At 41.9% G+C, this 23898-nt stretch overlaps 1 protein-coding gene across 4 annotated transcripts in view; it reads left to right on the top strand.

Moving 5' to 3' along the window:
• NRK (Nik related kinase) overlaps positions 1-23898 on the top strand; it is a 254536-nt gene that overhangs the window by 136709 nt on the left and 93929 nt on the right. For all 4 annotated transcript variants that reach the window (XM_029607581.1, XM_029607578.1, XM_029607580.1 and 1 more), the window contains 7 exons: positions 1719-1914; positions 4506-4673; positions 6819-6971; positions 9828-9977; positions 15483-15614; positions 18615-18682; positions 19568-19680. In XM_029607581.1, coding sequence (XP_029463441.1) covers positions 1719-1914; positions 4506-4673; positions 6819-6971; positions 9828-9977; positions 15483-15614; positions 18615-18682; positions 19568-19680 — 980 coding nt within the window. The remainder of the gene's footprint in view (positions 1-1718; positions 1915-4505; positions 4674-6818; positions 6972-9827; positions 9978-15482; positions 15615-18614; positions 18683-19567; positions 19681-23898) is intronic.

Here is a 23898-nt window from a genome sequence, read left to right as displayed (position 1 = left end):
AGTAAAATAAATAGTGTTTACGGCTTCTGGGTGGGAGGAAGTCCCAGACAGACCTAAATAGTGGCACCTCTGGTCGAGTTCAAGGGTTCACATCTATCAGGCTCTGGAGGGAACCACCGCCTGTGCTTCATCAGCCAGAGGAATAACTACAGCACTGGACAGGCTAGACAGGAAACAGAAAGATTAAAAATGGGCAAGTCTTGGGTGATCTGTAAATTTTTAATCTTTGCAGCTTGAACCAAATTCACCTAAAAAAGATTTTCCACCTCAAAGATTCTGTTGCCCTATTTTAAAAAATAGACATTTTATAACCAAACATTTTGTAGCTCTTCTCTGACTGTAATTGTTAGTCTGCCTACACAGAATTGCAGTTCTCTTCTCTGTTAAGCAACATTGTCTGTGGGAGATTATACCATCCCGTCTTAATGACATTGCTTGTATTTTTGGCTCCTTTCTGAGCCTTCATCTGATCCAGAGATCTTTCTGCCATGAGGTATTATTGATTTCAGTCAGTCCTGGCCCAAAAAAGTGTCAAACGTTTTGCCAAGTTGGCTTTAATTACTAAAATATTTCATTTTGTTCTAGAAAGCTGGGAATTCTTCCTTATGGCCTTCTTCCGGTTGGATCTGTTTTCTTATGAGAACATTCTTCTGTGAATCAGACGATGCAATTTATCTCTCCTGTCTCCAAAAAGAGGCGTCCTGAACGGGAATCAGGGGATCTTTCGTGTTGGGGGGAGGAGGGGGAGATCAGGGCTGCAGGAGGACGGGATGGGGGTGAAGGACGTGAAGATGTGAATATTCAGCTTGTGTTGACAGGGGTGGTTGGGAGTGAAATTCCCCCATGCTAACTGCTTCTTTCACTTTGGGCTGGTTGTTAGTAAAGGGAATTTTCAGATGCAACATGGGCTCAAAAAAAATGTTGCACCTGGTCTGAGGCAGGTGTTAACTTTTAAGCCGTAACAGGCAAGTGTGAGATAGTGTGCGGAATGCAGCATATCACAGTTTTTCAGACTTGCCCACAAAAACCTAATTTGAATGCAGCGTTTCCTAATTTCCATGCAAATATGCCAGGGCTAATTTTCCAGAAATAAATAAATAAAGGTATTAGATCATGACAAGTGGCAGCCTCCACTTTCCACTCCAGTTACAATTCTTGCTATTGGTACAACTGCTGTCTGTCTTTTAAATTGTGATCTGCCTAGAATAACATTGTTTGCCTAGGTTAACAATCTGGCATAACCTGACAGCAGATCAGCACTGACGTTTACCCACTAACATGTTAAGGAACCGGTATAGCGTGCATGCTAAGTTATTAGCATGTAGCATGCCTTTTTTGTGCTATTTACTAACATGCACATTAAGCTGCTAGTGTATAGGCCCCTTAACCAATCCTAGTCATTTTGGATTTGGCGGTGGCCTTCCATTTCAAACTGAGATAAATGCCCGGCTCAGTTTGAAATGCAAAGCCATCGCCAAATCCAACACAATGATGATTGGTAAAGGGGCCTATCCACTAGCAGCTCAGTGTGCACGCTAAGAACATATAATTATGTCCAAGAAATATCTTCCAGCTGTGCTTGCTGCTTTCTGTAATGTGTGTAGGAAATTCTGGGATTCCCTTTTACTTTGTAAATGCAGTGTTTCAGAAGTCAGCTCTGTTTCGGTGGCTTTCGTTTCGTTGACTCTTGGCCATGCGCACTGTTTCCGTCATTCCAGCTCGATAGTGAATCTGCCTGGCGAGTCGACCCTCCGGCGAGAGTTTCTCCGGCTGCAGCAGGAGAACAAGAGCCGGGCTGATCCCCAGCGACAGCAGCAGCAGCTGAAGGACCAGGAAAAGTACAAGAAGCAGTTGCTGGCAGAGCGCCAGAAACGCATAGAACAGCAAAAGGAGCAGAGGAAACGGCTGGAAGATGTAGGAATGGCCAGAGAGGGCCTAATTTCTCTTGCACCAGGTTTTGGGGAGAGCAGGGTGCTGCAGTTTCCAGCAATGTTCTTTGAAGCAAGCAAAGGAAAAAAATATTTGGGGGACCCAATCTGAACCTTTAATTCTGCAGCATATTCACCATACAGAACTGATTTATGTTCTAGAAAGTAATAAATGAACCAATTAGGTTGACCGAATGGACCTGTTTGATATGTAAATTCCCTCTATTTTAGATAGGGATAGACAAATCCAGTTCTCAAGAAGCACAAATAGCCCTGGTTTTCAGAGTAACCAAAATATATAATATAATCAGGCTTTCTGACTAAATATATGCAAATATACATGGGTATTCCTAGCAGATATGCTGAAAATCAGACCTGTTTAGCTCTGTTTAGCTGAAGACTGGAGAATAGCCAAGTAGCACCAATTTTCAAAAAGGGCTACAGACCAGTGAGCCTGACATCAGTGCCTGGTAAAATGGTAGGAGCTATTGTTAAGAACAAAATTACTAGGCGTACGGATGAAGTCAATTTAAGGGGGAAGCGTCAGCATGGATGATGATCTATCAGAATTCTAATAAGCAGGGGGTCAAAGGTGAGCCAGTTGATATTCTATATTTGGATTTCTAGAAGATGTTTGATAAAGTCTTTTTTGAAAGACTCTTCAGGAAATTAAAAAGTCATGGGATGGGAAGTAATGTCTTACTGTGGACTATAACTGGCTAAAAGAGAGGAAACAGAGTAGGACTAAATGGTCAGTTCTGTCAATGAAAAGAGGTAAACAGTGGATTGCCTTAGGTTATGGCCTTCCTTGGGGTGACTGCCCTGGGCCCTGCTCGCTGGCGGGGCCCAGCTCTGCCTAAGAAGCCTCATCCCAGGTACTATAATTTCAGCTTTCCAGGGCCCTGCACCCTCTTAAAGTCAGCCCTGCCTCAGAGATCATCTGTATTAATGATCTGGACAAGAGAACAAATGAAGTGACCAAATTTGCAAATGACACAAAAATATTATTTTATTTATGAATTTATAAAAATAGTTAAAACAGATTTGGAGGATCTGCAGAAGGACCTTGACAGACTTGAGAAATGGGGGGGGGGGGGGGGGGGGGGGGGGGGCGGATGAAATTTAATGTGGACAAATGCAAAGTGATGCACATAGGGAAAAACAATCCAAATCGCTGTCACACGGTGCTGGGCTCTGTATTATGAGTCAGCATCCAGGAAAAGGATCTTGGAGCCATGCTGGACAATATATTGAATAGAATGTCAGGGAGAGCAAAACTGAGGCTGTCATAATGCAACCACACCTTGAATATTGTGTACAGTTTTGGTCTCCCCATCTCAAAAAAAATATATTGTGGAACTAAAAAAGGTACAGAGAAGGGAGACAAAAATGAAAAGGGGGATGGAGTGGCTCCCTCGTGAAGAAAGAAGCTCTACAGCGTGGAGAAGAGATGACTAGGGAGGGGATACGTCAAAGATTTATAAAATTATGAATGGGTTGGAATAGATAAACAAGAAACAGCTATTACTCTTTCGAATAGTACTAGGCCTAGGGGACGCTCCATGAAACTAACTGGTAGCCAATTCAAAACAAACACAGCCAAGTTGCAAAATCCGTTGACGGAGGATGTGGTCAAGGCATGCAGCGTAGGTGGCTTTAAAAAAGATTTAGGCAAGTTCCTGGACGGAAAAAGTCCTTAGACAATTATTAGCCAGGTAGGCTTGGGGAAAACCACGGCTGATCCCAGGGAATAAGCAATTAGGTAAGGGATCTGCCAGGTACTTCCTGGTGACATGGATTGGCCACCGGAGACAGGATGCTGGGCTCGGTGGGCTCTTGGTCTTACCCAGGTTGGCACATTGTATCTTCTTATGTTAAGTTGCCAGCTTCAAACATGAGATATGCGTGTTGAAAGCAAAGATGTGCATTAGGCCTTAAAGCCATCTCAGAGTTTTTAATGTTGTGGAAAGTTGTATTTATTAACTGTCCTTCTTAACATATGGTAAAGAATTTTTTTTTTTTTTTAAATAAGGCAGAGAGGAGGGACCTGAAAGAAGTCAGAGGAGGCTGTGACCAACTGCCAGGATTGTGTTAGGGCCCCGTCAGTTCTTTAATAACCACAGCTTCATTAATAACATTGGGAGAATATTTTACATGTTCCATCTCTTCAGTTTCTTGCTTCTAACAAAAATTACACTCTTTTTCTTGAAATATGCTGCTATTTACTATATAAAATATAAGATTTTTTTTCCCCATAGACAAAAAATGGATAAAAATCATTTAGTACATCTGTCTCTAAAAGTCTAACTGAAGGTTTCTCCTTTATAATAGTTAGAAGGCAACCTGCTGGGGGGGGGGGAGGTTTATTACACTTTCCTTTCCAGTGAGCCCCTCCCCCCCGGCACAGGTCTTACCTTTCAATACCATTGGCGGGGGAGGGGCTCTGTAAGTTCCTTATGTTTGTAATGTGGTACAGCTGCTGTAGACCGATAGATGCCCCTTTGAAGCCGTGCAGCACCAGTGACACAGAGAAAAGCGACATAGCAAGCAGCCTAATTTCCTTTGGCATGTCTGCAGCATCAGAAGAAGGAGCAGGAGCTTCGGAAGCAGCAGGAATATGAGCAGAAACGTGCAGAGATAAAAGAGGGGCAGAAGAGAGAGGAGAGAGTTAAAGAAGACAAGAAACATTCCGAGGAGGAGAGGTGGAAGATAGCGGAAGGACAGAAAAAGTTAGAAAGGAAACAGGTATTGTATACCGTGCTTTTTTTTTTTTTTTTTTTAATTGTAAGTTTGATGTATTCCTTGAGATAGACCTGAAGTACAGGAGTCCAAAATGGTTCTGTTCCTCATTCATAATTTTTCCATTGCCCCCAAACTTACGCGTTGTAGCTGTGGTGTCAGTCAGCTCCTATAGAGAAGCAGACAACCAATGCTCAGGTTCAGTGAGCTTGAGTTCATGTTAGACGATGGTCCGTCTTCACTAGCCAGTCAACTGTGTGTGTGTTTAGTGAGCTGCAATGGAAGCTAAGAACATAAGAAATTGCCATGCTGGGTCAGACCAAGGGTCCATCAAGCCCAGCATCCTGTTTCCAACAGTGGCCAATCCAGGCCATAAGAACCTGGCAAGTACCCAAACACTAAGAAGATCCCATGCTACTGATGCAATTAATAGCAGTGGCTATTCCCTAAGTAAACTTGATTAATAGCAGTTAATGGTCTTCTCCTCCAAGAACTTATCCAAACCTTTTTTGAACCCAGCTACACTCACTGCACTAACCACATCCTCTGGCAACAAATTCCAGAGCTTTATTGTGCGTTGAGTGAAAAATAATTTTCTCCAATTAGTCTTAAATGTGCTACTTGCTAACTTCATGGAATGCCCCCTAGTCCTTCTATTATTTGAAAGTGTAATTAACCGATTCACATCTACTCGTTCAAGACCTCTCATGATCTTAAAGACCTCTATCATATCCCCCCCCCCCAGCCGTCTCCTCTCCAAGCTGAACAGCCCTAACCTCTTCAGCCTTTCCTCATAGGGGAGCTGTTCCATCCCTTTATCATTTTGGTTGCCTTCTCTATACCTTCTCCATTGCAACTATATCTTTTTTGAGATGCGGCGACCAGAATTGTACACAGTATTCTAGGTGTGGTCTCACCATGCAGCGATATGGAGGCATTATGGCAATTTCCGTTTTATTCACCATTCCCTTCCTAATAATTCCCAACATTCTATTTGCTTTTTTGACTGCTGCAGCACACTGAGCCGACGATTTTAAAGTATTATCCACTATGATGCCTAGATCTTTTTCCTGGGTGGAAGACTATAGAATGTCTTCACGAACTGGTCATCTCTGTTAGTTGTAGTTCCCTTTTATATTCTAAACAAAATATTTTATCAGCAGCTCTGCAACAATTGCTTTGATTATTTGGGGAGCTGGTAGTTGAAGTTGTTCCCATATTACAGTTTTAACAATTAAAACTTGAATTTATAACCTGCTAGGGATGTGCAATCATTTGAAACGAAACGGAAAATGTTAACGAAATTCCCTGTTTTTGTTTCATTATGTTTTTAAAATGAAATTTAAAAAAAAAGAGAATGAAATTGTGTTCCTTTTCCTTCATTTCATTTTAAAAACTTAAGTTGAGCCCTGCCACTGCAAAAATAAAACCACTCCTGGGCCTACCCCGATCCACCCCCCCCCCCCCTCCTGCCACCACCACCCAGACCTTCTTAACCTCAGTTATTAGTCTTAAGTCTTTACGGGACAGGATATCCTCAGTTGCTCCTACTTTACCAGCACAGCTATTGAAAATGGCACTGGCAGACCAAGGCCATCACCATTGTTAATATCTTCCATACCACAAGAAAATGCTACTGGCCTGGGCCTGGCCCAGGTCAGCACCATTTTGTACACCAGAAATTAACAGTGGTGCCAACCTCAATGTGCTGACTCCATTTACAACTGTAGCACTGGTAGAGCAGGAGCAGCTGGGGATAGCTCATGCCTTGGAAAGACTTAAGATTGCTAAATGGGGGTAAGAGGGTCTGGGGGTGGGGGTTGTGTGGGTATTGGGGGAAAGATCCAGAAGGGTTTTGTTTGTTTGGGTTTTTTTGTTATTGTTGTTGCAGGGCAGGGACCTGACATATATTGTTTTTTTATAAATATTTTGGGGGGGTTTGGGGATTTTGTTTTTGTTTCAAATAAAGGAAATGAAACAAAAGGAAAAAAAAAGGAAAAAGCAAAATGAAAAACAAAGCAAACTGAAAAAAAATATCTGTGCATACTGCTACAACTTCCTGGGAAGCTATTGATCTGAAAAGTCAAATAAAAAAGAAATTACTTAAAAAAAAGAACTATTCTTAAAGTATTGACTTTTTCTTGTTTGCAGAGAAAGACAGAAGAAGTGCAGCAGAGTAAGAAGGGTCATCGTACCTTGCCGAAAGATCAGACGCAGTTGTTATTTCTCCAGCACGATCACAAACAGAAGAATAAGTACCTCCCAAAGAGCTCGTCAGCACAGGCAAGCAGCACCAGCAAAGAGGTAAGCTGGAAGGGATCGCCTCGCAGCTCTGCTCCGATATACCTGGGCTAAAGTCAGCAAGAGGAGCAGGCCCTGCTGTGATGTATCTCAGCCTCTATCCCACCAATGCCAAATATGTAGCATAGACGGAGGGCCAACAAGCACGTGTGGCTTCAAAAGTGCATAGCTTCGGTTTCAGGGGCTTCTGTGTGTCTTCAGTGTTGCCCTGGACCAGTCGCTTGACCACTGAATTTTGTTACAAAGATGATTTTGTAATTCATAGGCCAAGAAATAAATGCCCAGTAATAAAGAACTTAAGTTGGTTTACCCATCATTTGATCAGTAGAATTCTGCCACCCTTTTCTCCTTTTCCAGCTTACATCTGGGCTTAGACTGTTAGCACATCCTGTATACAACTAACACTGCTTAGGTATTGACTGGCAATCATGAGTCGTCATTACGTTTCAGGCCTAGAAAATCATGAGAATAGTAATCCAACAGCTAGTCTCCCGTACAGCGACTGAAATCTTGCCTTTCTCTTCAATCAGAGTTATTCTCTCTCTAGCCGAGTCTTTGAATTACATTTCTTATGTTTTGCTGCTATTTGGATTTTCAAGGAGGTAGAAAGTAGTTTCCACTTTCTGGATAGCCATTAGACCTGCCAGTCCATCATTATTTCCAATTTTATATTTTATCCACGTGCATGCACACATACAGAAAGCTTCAGTTTAGTGGGGAAACTGTAGGTATATTTATTTGTAGAAGAAACAAGAGAGTGGAGTTGAGTAACGCTGCACTTCTCTAGATATCTTAGCCAGAAGGGAGCATGACGCATCATTGTAAATCTACTGCATCATGACAAAATATGCCAGAGAGCTTATCTTGCAATGCCACCCATGCATAACTATTACAAAACATTAAGAAAGCTTCCAGTTTTCTCATGCTGCATTGGCTACCAGAAAAGAATATTATATACACTGTACATTTATTTGCCAGGATGCTTTGACAGATTTTTCTGAAAATGATTTTACACGGTAACTGTGATATGCTTTGATATGCTCTAATCATGACACCTATAATCCGCTACTTCCAAACATATGTTTCAACATACACAATTAGCATAAAACAAGCAGTAACAATAATAAGACAATACTCATTTCGTATAAACTTCCTTAAAAGTATCAGCCTTCAACTTTTTCTTTAAAAAGCAGTATTCTTCCTTTTCTCTTGGCTTCTCAAAGCATTCCAGATGGAAGAGAATGCCTCCTGCATACGAAAATCTTTAAAGTTAGTCACGCTCAATAATTCTTCCCAGCAGAATGTATCTGGTACATTGATACTGCTGGATCAATCGGCCAGTCGGCAACATAAAGGGACTTATGAATTAAAGTCAAGATCTTAAAATAAATTCTGTCTGAAACAGGTAGCCAGTGCATCTGTTCCACCCCAGTCAAAACACACGATGCTCCATTCTGTATCAGCTGTAAGACACGGAGCAATATCTTGGGCAATGCCACATAGAGGACATTACAGTCATAAAGTTTGCTCAATAAAAGAACTTGGACTACTGTGCTCAGATCTGATTGAGACACCAAAGTTTTCAGCTGACTAACCATTCTGAAATTTAAGAAGGCTGACTTTGATACTCAGGTTGTCTGCGGCCTCAGTTTTGTGTCAAGGAGCACACCTAAATCCCTTGCCTCAGCTACAATTGGAAGCACATGATCCTTAAACTGAATGGTACCCAAATCTGGGACCAGTCCTCGTCTGCTTAGACAACATACTACTGTGTTGTTTGCATTCAGAATCAGTTTGATTGCCCTGACCAGTTCTGAATTGCCTCCATATACCCTCGAAAATGTTGCACTGGCAATGTGCCATCCCCAATTTATCTAAGACAAAATTGCAGATTGTCAACGTAACTACAATAAACCACATTCCAAGATTAAAAAAGGTGGCCTGCAGATACAAATAAATATTACAAAGAGTACAGGAGAGGGAAGACCTTTGAGGCACACCAGACACCAGATGCATGGACATAGCAAGGATAACCGTGATCCTGAGAATCATGCTGGAACCCGTCTGTCTTCACACCAGTATGAAACCTCTGTGCTTGTACATCGTCAGCTGTGGAGCAATTTTTGAAGACCCTTTGCGATGTGCAACTGTTTTGTTTGAGGAGACACATTCGTGGTGTGAATATGCGGATGTGTGCAAGAATTCCCTCAAAAAGTGTGCTGTAGCTGGTTTTTTTTCGTTTTGTCAAGGAGAAATGTGGCCAAATGAATTAATCCCCAAGGGCCTGGGGATACAGTTTATGCACTGTCCTTTCTATCCCTGGCTTTCATTTTTCACACTCTCTGTTTCCTGTTAGTTGAGCCCTCTCGACAGCGAGCTCAGAGTAGCGTGATCACACTATTTAGCATCCTCATGGTAAGCACAAGGATCATGTTCAAAAGTTAACACCAGTCTTGGGCAAATATTAAGCAGCGTTCGCTTAGCGAATGCTTGATAAATAGCTCCGCGTATGAGCATACGTTATTTACCGAGCACGTGGTAAATCCCCATTTGCACGTGACATTCTTTCGTTTGCATACGCGGACCTGCTGATTGTAGTGTGCTCACGCTAACGTCTTTTTGGACCTCCCTAAGGTACACAGCAGGGCCTTCCTTCACAGCTGCACAAGAGGGTCTTCAATGCGCACACTTGACTTTATAGCATAGGCTCAGTAGTCAAATAAAAGTAATGATATTATTTCCAGGTAAATCTGCTCACAGGTTAAACATCCGACTTAAAAGGAAAGATTCAAAACAGGGAAGTATATTTTGAAGATAAAAAAAAAATAAGCATGTCACTGCTTTCTTGTTTATTTTTAGGCCGAGGATAGACAAACGAAGACAGATGTGGCCCAAAATAATCTTCATTGGGCAGGCTTGGGGCATCAGGCATTGCCTCACAGCAGGCTTGGATCCGGCAGCAGCTCAAGTCCCTGCACACCTGCCCTGCAAAGAGCGGTGTTAACCCAGGTAAGAGAACCGCAGCCGGAGAGCTCCAGGTGCCCATCGTGGCTCCACAGAGGAGAAAATGGCATTGCAAAGAATTAAGTTGGGGGGGAGGGGAGGAAACCCTTTGGATTGCTTCCTAAAACAAATTAATAAATATAAGATGACCCTTCTGATGTGCAGTCAAGATGGGGGTGGGTTGGGGAGGGAGGTGGTCACGAAAATTGCATGGATGCCATGATTGGTTGGAAAAAACCTTGCGTCCGGATGGGCAAACGGGCTGTGGATTCCTGGCTCCCCTGTTTCCAAAGCGTTCTGACGAGGCGAGAGGGGAAGAAGAGAGCAGACAAGCGAGGTGGCTTACCCTGGAAAAAGTCCTCTGCTGACAGCCAGCGCCAGCGGCCTAGGCTGGGTGACTTGGGCAAGGTTCCGCAATTGTCAGAAATTCGTAGCATTGCTCGAACAGTGTGCGAGACAAGGATTACTGCTGAGCAAGTAGACATGTCTAAGAGCAGTGAAATACTCGGGGTATAATTTAATAGCGAGAATACTGCTCCTTGGGAAATTACAGCATTCCTCGTCTCCACAGAACATAAGAGCGCACTCCTTCCTGTCTTCGTGTATAATTGCAGAAGTCCCAGTCCTTGCAGCTCGCAGCTGCAGAAATCACAGGAGGGAGATTAGTACCTTGGTCTCTCTCCTGTGCCACTCTTGGCAAACGTCAGAAAATGATGTCATCTGGGTGGATTTCCATTGCTTCTTGCATCTTTCTCAGTGTTTCCTGCGTGAGGGGGTGGGGGTGGGCAGACCGTTGCCTTACAAGTCCCCCACCCTGCCCCTGTCATCTCCAGCCCAGCAGGATAATTATTTTTTCTGCTGTTTTAATTACCAAGCAGGATCTTTTTCTTTTTTTTTTGTTAATTGATTGTGGCTCTTTTCGCCTTCCTCTGCCTTAACGCATGAAATTGATTGTTTTGGAAGTTTCCAAACTGTATTTCTTGCTTTGCATACTTGCAAGGCAGATTGGGATGAGGTTTCTTTTCTCTCTCACTCTCTCTTTCTTTTTGCAGTTGCAAAACTTCTGTGTTACTCCGTGACTGGGAACAATTGCAGCAAATTAAGTCTCTCTGCCTCCTTTTCTCCCATGTGCCCACTGAAAGTTAAAGCAGCCGTGTAACCTGTCTGACCTGAAGACTGGTGCACGCTGAAACGTAGTGTAACACAACCACTGTAGGAACAAAAATATGTGCTTGACAAGAGTTTATTTTCTTTGTGATTTCGGGGGTGGATGCTGTGCTCCCATCTGTCTCCAAACCTTGACTGGGTCTACTGGGGAGCGCCCCAGTGAGTGCATGGCCTGCCCTCTGATTGCTACCCTCAGGTCACTGACATTCTGCTGATGATATGTAATATTTATTACTATTATTATCGGTGCCCTTGACTCAGTGTGGGAGGTGACTGGAATCCTAAGAGGCAGGCATGGGGAATGCATGATAGGTGCTTGGTTTCCTTAATTGGGGAATGCTGACCAAGTGTGTGGGATAAGATTTCCAATTTAGGAGTCGTCATTGATGAAACTGAGATGGTTTTGGGTAGTGAAGAATGCCTGCCCTGTGTCCAGGTGACGTGAAGTTGAAAGACAGTAATCCATGCATTCATTCCCTCCAAGCCAGATCACTGAAACGCTCGGGTTCCGCTGTAAGGCCGTGCACAACTTTTAATTTTGGCGCGAGGTGGCAGGCGGATTGCCAAGTCATTTCCTAGGGAACCTACTTTGCTGCCTTCCATAAGCTGCACTGGCTTCCGAGTGCTATAAAATCCCAGAAGAAAAGATTGCCAAAGGAAAGGAGAAAAAGGAATATGAGAAACTGCATATACTACTGGGTAACTGGTAAAAATTCAAAGCCAAAGAAAGTCTGAGAAAACTACAAAAATCATAGAAAATCATTGGAAAGTCCAAAAGTGGTTTTAATACAGTATATAAGGAAAGGCTGCTGAAATATGTTTACTAAAGCATTAACTTACAGTGTAGAGTATTTCCTTTTGTTATAGTTAAACAATACTTTTATTTTTTGAATTATTACTGTCAAATTGAGAAATCATACTTTGTAGATGAGCTAAGCTTAAACCTTAGAAATCTGATGCAGTTTCTTGTATGCTGCTCAGCTTTCTCCTTTGTTTTTATTTCTTTGGCTGTAGCATGCATCAAATGAAAGGAACAGCAATCGACAAATTCATTTCCTGACAATACAAGAGAATAATTCAATATAGGGCAGGTGGAAAATCTCACTACACTTTTTAACAACATTGACCTGCATTCCATAGTATTCTGCAATGACTAAATAGTCAGATGCCTGGCAATGTTTGACCGAATCCTGGTTTGGCTCCCATGGTTTGCTTCAACTTACAATGCTTCTAAGAAAGTGAGAACTGAATTTCTATGTGAGCAATGGGCAACATTAGGACTTGATCAGCCTGCTCTGGTTGACCCGGGTGAGGTGGCAATCTTGCTGGTGATATTTGGCCTGCATCAGGGATGGCCAACTCCAGACCTCGAGGGCCACAAACAGACCAGACTTTCAGGATATTCCCAATGAACATGCATAAGATCCAGGGAGGCCCCTGAAGGATACAAGATGGCCGCACTAGCAAGACACAGTTAAGGGCTCCTCTTTCCTGTTCCTTTCTTGGGTGTATATACCTCATTCTGCCTACAAGCAGAGAGCCAGGGAGCGGGAAATCCCAGTTGCCTCCTCCCCAGGCCTTGCTCGGGACCTATGGATGCTCACGTGTGTCGGCGATCGTTTATGTCGGGAGTAGATTTGCTGGAGAGGTCTCCAGAAGGAGCTGAACTTGATTCCCTCCCTGACTCGTTGGTTTCTCTGTCCCTGGAAGATCGGATCGCACCTTCGAACCCTGTGCAGGCGCTGACGCTAGACAAGCATCGACACTCAGCGTTGGCAGAAGACATGACATCCGTTGAGTTGAGTTCTGGGACTGCGAGCCCAGCTAAAGCAACACTGGAGACGCCTTGGGCAATTTACTGGTATAGAGGTAGTGTGGTGGAGAGAGGAGGAGACCGCAGATGTGGAAAAGGAAACAAGTTTGCAACCTTTTACTTTGGTAAGACCAGTCCTGCCATATTGTCTCGTGATATGATTTGGGAGGCAATTAAGACTCTGAATAATAACATTTCCTTGCAAATAAATTCTCTTGCACAGTGTTTAAATGATCTGGAGACCCAGGTGAGGTTATTGGAATCGGAGAGTAAATCTCTAAAAGAAACAAATGCTTCTTTTAAAATTGAAGTGGCCAATCATCCTGTTCTTCAGCAGAATATATTGAAAGAAAATCAATACATTACATCTCGACTGGAACAGTTAGAAAATCAAGATCCTGGTTTGTCTCCTAAGGAAATGCTGAGAAAATATTTCTTAGAGGTTTTGAAGATTCCTCAACAAACTTTATCTATTATTTCGAGGGCTTATTACCTGCCACCTTATAAGAAAAATTCTATCTCCAGTTAGGCCACCAGATTTAAATTTGACTACAATTTCGGAATCTTCTTTGTCTGAAGTAGTTACTCCAGCTAGTTTAATTGCTGTTTTCCTTGTGGAATCAGATAGAGATTGGGTTCTATAACTTTTCTTTTGTCACCGTATGGAATTGTTCTTGAATCTTAAAGTACGAGTTTACCCTGATATTTCAAGACAAACTCAGACGAGGAGGCAATTTTTGCTGTTAATACCTCGAGTCTTGGAATTAGGTGCTTTCTTTGCTCTTAAATTTCCTTGTAAATGTCTTATAAAATATCAGTGTCTCATATATTTTTTTCCATTCATCGCAGTTAGTCTCTTTTTTGAGTGATAAAATCCCACAGTCAGCAGATATTCCACCTCTGTTGGTCGATAATGCCTTAGAATATCAGTCATGATCTGAATATATTATTTAACTTTCCCCTGTTATTAGATTTTCTTTTATATATCGAGTTGGAATTTTGTTCCCCTCTTTACTACAGTATAGTTAGGATTCTCCTTATTGAGGATTTGGAATCTTATGAGACAGAATACTTTGTTGAATTTTTGTATTGCTTTTATTATGTGATTATTGCCTCATTGTTTTCTGATTCAGATTTAATTTTGATGCACACTTGAAAATGGATAAATAAAGAATTAAACATGTGCATAAGATAGATTTCCATACAATGGAGGCAATGTACATAAATCTATCTCATACATATTCAATGTGAATATCCTGAAAACCTGGTCTGTTGTGGATCTTGCGGACCAGAGTTGGCTACCCCTGGCCTGTGTCATTTTATGCCATGCTCAAAAAGTTCCAAACTTTCTTCTCTAACCTTGACAATTTGAGATTTTGACTTCAAAAAACATGAAATTGCATCCATATTTGAATGCATGAATTTATCTTATTTCCAAGTTTTAATTTTGTTTAGCCCAGTATTTCTTTTTTCCCCTTTTGTAGACATCCATGCCTGCCCTGCCTCTGGTGACATGCCCAAGTGATACATGCAGCCTCACTGGCCCCAAAGGCTGAAGGGAAATCTCCATTGAGACTTATCCTGTGCTGCACTCCTTTGACCAGCAGGGGTCACTGCACCAGCAGTCCTTCTCTCTCCAGAATAGAGCAGGTCGGCTCTGTGCCTCTTTTGAACTCTAGTGGCCTCATCAGTCAACAGACTTGAATACGACTCACAGGGCTGGCCCTTTATATTCAAACTTTTACATTAAATGAACCCCAGTACTTGGAAAGATTGGTTACGTTGAGTATTGATGGTTACTGCTTAGATATAGATTCCTATAGTGAAGCTTAAGCATGCAGTACAGAATTCCGAGTGATAAAGAGTTCCCACCTGTGAAGAAGAATATGCGTGGCTTCATGGCCACCTACCTAATGCTGAGAAACATGACACTCAGACCACGTACATCCAGCTTGTGGTTTGAGTTGACAGCTCTATATGATAGATGTCAAAGAAAGCTATAGCTGCTTTGCATGGTGTAACGCCTGCATAATGCATCAGGTGCAGTGTGAATAGCCGCGGATGGGTTTTACTGTAAAGTTGCTGTTTTTGACATTCTTAAAACTGCTCTTCTACCTTCTCCAAGCCCCTTGGAAGCAGCCTTTCTTGAAACAGAGCCATGGTCAAGCTCCCATAGGTTCTTACTTAATAAGGGATTCTTCCACAGATGCAGAATAGGGGAAACTCCTTTTGGAATAAGGCACAGAAAATAATGTCCGGTTGGGCTATGCTGGGCACCTGATGCTTCAAGAATGTGAATGGGGGAGGGCGCCTCTTCTTTCTAGGTTGATCTGAAAATGTCTTTGTATGCTCGTTTTTGTAAAAATGTCTTTATTAAAGGACGCTGAATTAGACACAGAAGGTCAGTGTTTTAAGTGAGACTTGCTCCTGGGTTTTTTTTCCCAGCAAGTTGTTTGCTGGAAGAATTAAGTGGCGTTGCAGCTGCCAAGCAGCAGCAGAGCCCTCAGTCTGTGTGTTTTACGCATTTGCAGAATGAAAGCTTCCGCGCCAGCAGAGACGCCCACCACAGCAGCTCCCTGTCCGACATGGCCCTGACACCTCTGTCCCCTGGGCAGGGCCATGCATTCTGGAGTTCAGGACGAAAGGAGGAGCAGGCTCCCAAGGTAACAGAAGCATTCCTGCGCAGTGCTCTCGCGCTTATGCTTACTACGGTGTATTTTTTTCACATTTGAGAATATATTTATCATTGCAACTATTTCCAAGATCTGTTATGCTAAAACAAATCCCAAAGATGATCTCAGGGGCTTTTATTTGTATTCCACAGTGTAGCATTTCTCCTCTACCTCCTCTGATTTCATTTTCATTTCATTTATTAAAAGTCTTATATTCCACACATTACTTTGATAGTTCATGGCAGAGTACAATATTAAAATAAAACACAAAGAACCGAAGCACTTGTTTTGTATGACAAACTCTTAAGCAACCAAAAAAACAAAGTATAGAACACTTTTTTGTGAGGTGCTAATATGCACACCAATTTTACAACTGATTCTAATAGAATTATATTTATCAGGAATGTTATATCTTTTTTATCTTTTTTTATCTTTGTATATATAATAATATAATTTGAACCGCATCAGCAAGCCTGACAACGGCAGTGAACCCACTTGCCGTCCGGACTTCTCGTCATGTGCGGCAGATGTTGTTTGAATCTTATTAAAGTATTTCTGATAAGAGGCAACTCATTAGATATCCTCTGGATCCCGTTTTAAATGAAAAAAAGCATCAAGAAAGACCGCACTGTCCAAGCTAACACCCGACAACGGCCGGTGTTTCGCGATCACAATCGCTTCATCAGGAGTCAATATTCACAAATTCCTTCGTTGCGGCAGATGCTTTCTGTAGGACCTGATGGTCTCTCAGTATTTTCCAGCCGTACGGGACAGGACGTCCTAGGGTGTCCTGTCCCGTACGGCTGGAAAATACTGAGAGACCATCAGGTCCTACAGAAAGCATCTGCCGCAACGAAGGAATTTGTGAATATTGACTCCTGATGAAGCGATTGTGATCGCGAAACACCGGCCGTTGTCGGGTGTTAGCTTGGACAGTGCGGTCTTTCTTGATGCTTTTTTTTCATTTAAAACGGGATCCAGAGGATATCTAATGAGTTGCCTCTTATCAGAAATACTTTAATAAGATTCAAACAACATCTGCCGCACATGACGAGAAGTCCGGACGGCAAGTGGGTTCACTGCCGTTGTCAGGCTTGCTGATGCGGTTCAAATTATATTATTATATATACAAAGATAAAAAAAGATAAAAAAGATATAACATTCCTGATAAATATAATTCTATTAGAATCAGTTGTAAAATTGGTGTGCATATTAGCACCTCACAAAAAAGTGTTCTATACTTTGTTTTTTTGGTTGCTTAAGAGTACAATATTAAACATCCATAATCAAGAACATGAAACAGGCCATAAAATGCAAGACCAAAACAACTTACAGAAATAATAAAGATAAATAAACAGTGTTTAAGCAGGCCTAATTCACCAGACCTTAAAGGCTGAAATAAACAAGTATGTTTTCAGTTCTTTCTTCAGACCTGTCCCTCCTTGCTCCCAGCTTCCCTGACCTCCAGTTACCTTCTTACCAGTCACTCCCTCCTATCCCATAGGTTTCAGAAAGTCCTCAAAAATACTATTACAGCCTCTCTGTGGCCATGTGAAATTGCAGGAGACGCCAACAAGAAGTAGAGGGGGTCATTTATCAAAATGCGCTAAGGCGTTTTGGCATGCGAACAGAACAGTGGTCTCTTGTGAAGATTTGATGACCTTCGGAGAGAGGAAACTCACCCAAAGATGAGATTGGTGCAATGTTCTCTCCACCTAGCTTGATGTTACCCAGATAGAGTGTCCATCAAGCTAGGTTGAGAGAACCTTGCACAAATATCTTTGAGTGAGTTTCCTCTCTCCGAAGGTCATCAAATCTTCACAAGAGACCACTGTTCTGTTTGTACGTCTCACATTGAATGTCAAAGTGGCCCCTAACCCCCTACACTAATACCTAAACCTCACCTCGAGTTACTAGGTGGGCCTCCTATAGGGATACAAATACCTATCTAGGGAGAGGTTATTATGGTTAGTCTCTCTCTCTCTCTCTCTCTCTCTCTCTCTCTCTCTCTCTCTCTCTCATAAACAGGTCTGCATACATTATCACAATTTGTGCTAACTTAGCTCTTTGCATAGGTAATTAGTGCAAATTGCAATAAACTATCTATTAGCATTAACCATGCTCCTTTTGCTATCGCATGCAATACTTATCGCATTTTGATAAATCCAGGCCAGAGTTTGTTAACAGAAAGTGGAATTGAGCGAGCAAAGATTGTTAGTGAAAGTTCAAGCTCAGAGCATCAGTGTTGTCCTGAATTTAGAGGAGTTATTCAGGATGACCTCTCCAGTCATTTGGGCCAATAAAATATTACCGTGAGCCTTCAATGCTCATGAGTCTCCCATGCCCAAATCAACCATCACTAGAAGGGTGAAGATGGTGTGCGTATATTCATATACATCACTTGGCTGAGCTTAAAACAGTAGGACCTAGAAGAAAAAGCTCCTTAGAAATTAGTTCCCAAAGCTTTAAATGGCTATTTCAGCAATGGCTCAGATATCTTTGCATTAAACTAACCTTAGCAAATAACTTCTCTGAGCTCATGGTGTTCACTTTTCAAGCTTACAAATAGAACAGGACTGAAAAAATAAATAGCAGGGATCATAAGAGAGCCCTATAAAGGTAATCTAAAAAAGTCTTATTTCAAACCAAGCTGCTCTGCAAGGTTAGTGTAAGGTTTCTCAGTCCCTACGTCAGTAACTCTGCAATGTTTGAAATGCCTTTAGAAGTCTGATTAGGAAAAATCAGACTTTTGCAATACATTTTTTATATCCTTTACTATATTATGAGGTTTTTTTTATGTTGACCATTTTTAATACCTACACCATTGTTTGGCCAAATAGGAGTATGATAATGAGGCGTGATTTAAAACTCCCACTAGAATACCTCTCTTTTTCCATGTGTTTTTCCAGGTTTGATGTGAATGGTTGCAGTTACTGAATGAATTCTTAGTGCCATAGTGCCTAATAAACTCATTTTCTTAAAATCTTTAAGGTTCCAGAAAGAACAACCTCCAAGTTTTACAATAGAGATCATCCAGGCCACCAGAGATGCCTTTCCGGGTAAGTCCCTCTGGGTTTTGTGCTTCAAGTAATGCTGATTTATCATTGATAGCAGAACAGAGACCAGTTATTAAAATTCAGGCCATGGTCTCTATAACTGACCATGGCCATGACAGTTCAGAGCTGGTTTAGAGGTACTTGAAGTTATTCCCTTTAACCATTGTGTTTCTGCAGTATGGCCAGCAAGATTTCTGATGTCCAGCCTGAAACATGTTTGATGGCATAGGCGCCAGCTCTGTGCATGCCTGACCAGCCCCAGCCCCACTCTCAAACATTTTGAAAAGTTGACTTCAATGTTTGATGGCCTGCCTTGAACTTACTGATGCATACGTTTGACTTAGTGAAAGCTAAATGCTTGCTGGTGGTGCTTTGCACCTCAGCTTTATTGTTGCTTAAAGCCTCATATTCTCTGGAGCCTACTGCTCTTGCCTTTGTGGCAGGACAATCCATTCTTTAAAGCAGACCAGCATGACCAGGTCGTTGCAGTATGTTAAGCAAACCACAAACACTCACTCATTATGCATTTGGTTAGGATGGCAGGAAGTGAATAACAGCAACACTTCCTGCCCTGGTGTGTGTTTCTATATAGCTCCCCCTGAAGAAAGTGGTGTGCGCATCACGTCAGAGGAGCCAGCATTCAGCGCTGCGTGATTTCACTTCCTCTGAACATGTTTACATGTTCTATGGCTATCTGTGGTCAATGGTAGGTAATACCAAGTCTGGCAACCTCAGCCAGACTTGGTATTACTTCCTTTGTTGGCATGGATTTCTGCTGTTAAGAGAATTATATAGCAACCAGGCCTGCCGTTTAGGCAGTGACGTTTTTAATAATGACTGAAACATGTTATTTCTTTCAAAACGATATTCATTTGTCTCTATTTTAAGTGGTGTGCAACCATTCCTGCCGGAACAGGTCGAAAAGTCAGGTGGTACCAGCAGTGCTCCTGGAAACAGCCCTTGGGAAATGGGATCTTATCTGAGCAACAGATCAGCATCAGGTGATCCTTACTGCATGCAGGCTTTCATCAGTCAGAATAATTACGTGCATTGGATGTCCAATGCTGCACTCCTAGTGTCTGGAATATTGCTAGATGTGAACTGTACACCTTAATATGATATGAACATAATATGAAGCTTTAGTGTAATTGAACTTTCTCCATGATATTCGAGTTCAACTGACAAATGGTGTTCAGATGACTACATTTCCCATGATGGCAGTGGGCTCCTAAACTGCAAAACACGTGCCCAATAGCAAAACCATCAAGTTTGAGAACCAAACATGCTGATGTTTTAGTGTTCACCAGTTAGCAATCCAGCTTCTATTGTAACTTACATCATAATAGCAAGATAATGAAAGATTTGTCCATTATCTCAGAAACAGAGATTAAACATTGCTATATAGAGCTGGTGCACTCTGTTACCAGCCTTGGTATCCAAGACTTCACTTGATGGCACTGATACAAATTTCACAAGTGGTTTTATGAGCAGCAGCCAGCATCAGAAGGGTTTTAGGGTATCCCTTTGAGAAGAGGGTGCTCATTGCAGAAGACTTATGATTGTAGATCATGAAATGTGAATTCTCTATTTCTGAGGTCTGATGGAAGAGTGCTCACTCACCCCTAGATTCATCAAAAAGTGTTACTAACATATTGATAACACCCTAAGGAAGGGGGAGAGAGAGAGAGAGAGAGAGACTGACTATCTACAAGGCCCTTATAGTAGGGGGAAGTATTTATATCTCTATAGGAGGGCCACCTAACAGGTCGAGGTGTTGGTGGTGGTTTAGGGTTTAAGGGCCAGTTTTCAGTTTTGCATGTAGAGTGAGACGTACGAACAGCACAGTACACCTTGGTGAACAATTTATGTTATTTAGAGTGAAGAAAGTCTCAAAAAGATGAAATTTCTACTATGTTCTCTCACCCTAGCTTGATGGACTCTACAGGGTGAGATAACATATTACAAAATTTCATCTTTTTGAGACTTTCCTCACTCCAAATGTCAAATGTTCACCAAAGTATACTGTGCTGTTCGTACGTCTTACTCTACATGCAAAACTGGCTGTGTAATCTGGAACTCAATGCCTCCAGAGATCAGACTACAAAGTGATCTCAAGGCATTCAAGAAAAGTTTAAAAACATGGCTTTTTAAACAAGCATTTTACAAGGAGACAAGAGAACAGAGAGAAATTATTCAGGAAAAGACAGAAAAGCACCGACACACAGTACTTAGAACCCTACAGTAGATTAGTCTATGAAGTCTACATCACAATAAGCATAACTATAATACTAGGTGTGATAAAACTACCGGTGTAAGTACCTTGGTACAATTGGTCATGAACTACTTCGCTAAATAACTATGTATAATGATATATTGTAACCGAATCTATGACGGCACCTGTTAGAATGTACTATAGTACACTTTTACCTACATTAAATATGTGCCTACATGTAAACCGTTGCGATGGTATTTAACTTGGCAACGGTATAGAAAAGTTTTTAAATTAAATTAAATTAAAACTATACCCTAAACTACCACCAACACCTCACCTCGACCTATCAGGTGGCCCTCCTATAGAAATATAAATAGGTGCACACAGTGAGGCCATCACCAGAGGCTCTGTCTCTCTACCTACTCTCCACTCCACTCTCCCCTCTCCAAGCCAGAAATGACTAAAATGCAGTTATAAAAATTTATCATGAATTGTGTTATGGCCATTTCAGGCATATCACACAGCCTAACACCAGGAAAAAAGGTGTAGTTATTTCCAGCATTAAAACCATGCGATATTGCCCCAATTTAACTAACTCCCGCCTAAAACTCCTCCCTGATCCCACCCACCCCAAAAATTTGCATTCACACCATGCATTACCATAGTTTTCACATGAGTTATGGCGTTAACACATTTTGATGAATGATGCGGTTAGTTTGGTATGCAGTCTGTAAACATCGAATCTTAGAGACCTTCGTGGTTTACCAGTTCGGCCAAACGTTGTTTACCATTTCATCAATTTGTTGCTTACATACAAACCTCCGGAGCTCTGTCTGCATTGGACTTTACAAAGGCAATTTTCAAAGCCCTGGATAAATAGGCATTTGCCTGGGTAAAATTCCCCGACCGAAGTTGGGTATCCTCACATACAAGCTAAAGATGCCCATGGCTGCCATAGTGCATTACTTTTAGCAATATAAAAAAAAAAAAAAAGAGGAATTCCTGTAGGAAAAAGGCACACGGGACTTCCACGTGTGCGCGCACTGTTCCGCCCCCGCTCGACAACCTGCAGGAATGGCAGGGCTCTTTTTCTGAATCTGCTCTTCACCCTGATCATTTTTTCAAAGGGAAACCGCTCGGGTTGGGGACTCGGTGCAGCCCATGTACTTTGCTCCCAAGGCAGGCTATTGAAAATCGCCCCCTTTTGAAAGTACAGTGAATTCAAAGTGTATATCTAGAGGTGTAAAACAAATTTCCAAGAACTGTGCACGTTTCCATTCCATATGATGGTTAATTGAAAAGTGCGCAGTATTTAAGTTGTTGAAAGTCATGAAAAACAAACTAAGAAAAAATTGCTTTATTCCCTGGCTAAAGACCTGTTCATTTGTATAATTGCTTTAGAGTGGCGTAAAGAATAATTTGCTGTGTAAGAGAATTTCAGCCCTGAGGGGGTGTCTGCATTATCTGCCTTTTTTTTACTGGTTAAGGGAGAAACCTCACCAGTCCTGGAAACAAAAATGTTCCCACATGGCTAAACAGGCTCCTTGGGTTCTTGCATATAATTAAAGCACACAGCGCTGGCTTATGATGTAAAGGAAAGAGTTTTGTTGCTTGTCCAAACCCACAGGAATGTTGATTTAAATGTGCAAGTTCTATAAATGCATTTCAGCCAATCCTGCCGCCCAGCTGCCGATGGAGCTTGGCTGGTGATGGGTCGGAGAGGCGATAAAGTTTGATAGCCAGAGAGTCGTGATAAAGCCTTTTTAATGCAACCCGGAGCTGAGGCCGAACCAGTCTACAGCAAAAAAAGATTTCCCATATGTGCAAATCTAGCATTAGAAAGTATAAAGAAATGTCTACAAAATCATTTCTCCCCCCCCCCCCCGCATAATTTGTTGCAGGGTGGAGAGACCTGTTGGGCCCTTGCCCAGAGCACTTCATCTCCTTGTGGAGTCTGATAAGGAGGCTTGTGTTCTCAGAGCCCCTCGCCAGGGAGGCTCAGTGGGGTGGGGAGTGGGGCTCAGTGGGGTGGGGAGTGGGGGTTAGAGGGCAGACAGGTGTGTGGCACCAAGACAGAAGCACCGCCACTCCCTTCCCAGCCCTTCTGCCTCAGTTACAGAAGAGATAACTTTATGAAGTTACGTTTTCTCCTTCTAATAGCATACAGTGCTATTTTTGGGGTGTTCTGCTCCCTTAAGGAGTATTTTTTTTTTAATTTATATTTTATTAATTTTCACATTTTACAATTTATGAAAACAAAGAAAAAAGTGGTATATGTATTATATTTCATACAATAAAGTAAATAAAATATGAAAATACACCATACACTTCCACAATTACCTATATTTAGGAGGGGACAAAGAAAAACTAATACTTTAGTAACCAAATACCAATCTTTAGAAAAAAAAAACAGAGAGAGAGTATTTAATTTTCTATGTGGCCTCTGTCTCTGATACAGAAGTTGGATGTTTATCTGATAAGAAAATCTCTCCTTAAGGAGTATTTTAATATTGTTGCTCTTGAGTCAGCTCAGTGTCTCACTAAGGAAACAAGAAATAGACTGGGTGTTGAATTCAAGTAAAAAAAAAAAAAAAAAACCCAACAACTACAATCTGATCATAACAGGGATATTGTTATTTTTGCGATTTTGTCAGATCATGTTTGTGTGATCCAGGATGGCCATTGAGAACCCCCCCCCCCCCCCCCTGCCCGTGCAGGTCCGATAGCATCCAGAAAATGGGAGAAGTGTTAGATCACAGCCCTGAATTGCTGTTTTATTTGTCCATCTCTACCCCCCACACGCTGGTGTTTGTGCAACTTCAGGACCAGTTATGTTAAACTCAACTGCAGCTTTAATGAAAGGCATTCAAACACAGCAGGCATGCTGCAGAATTTCCTCAAGTGCTGCTAAAGTGCTTTAATTATTACCGAAGAGAAAGTAATCTGCTACCGTAGAACTTTGTCAGGATTTTAAACGATCTCTAGGTCTTTCCTGTGTTTTAAGGAT

Source organism: Rhinatrema bivittatum, chromosome 6 (assembly GCF_901001135.1).
Source record: "Rhinatrema bivittatum chromosome 6, aRhiBiv1.1, whole genome shotgun sequence".
In the NCBI taxonomy this organism is placed as follows: Eukaryota; Metazoa; Chordata; class Amphibia; order Gymnophiona; family Rhinatrematidae; genus Rhinatrema; species Rhinatrema bivittatum.
Note: the sequence above shows the minus strand (reverse complement) of the source record. Positions and strands in the feature narration are given on the sequence as shown.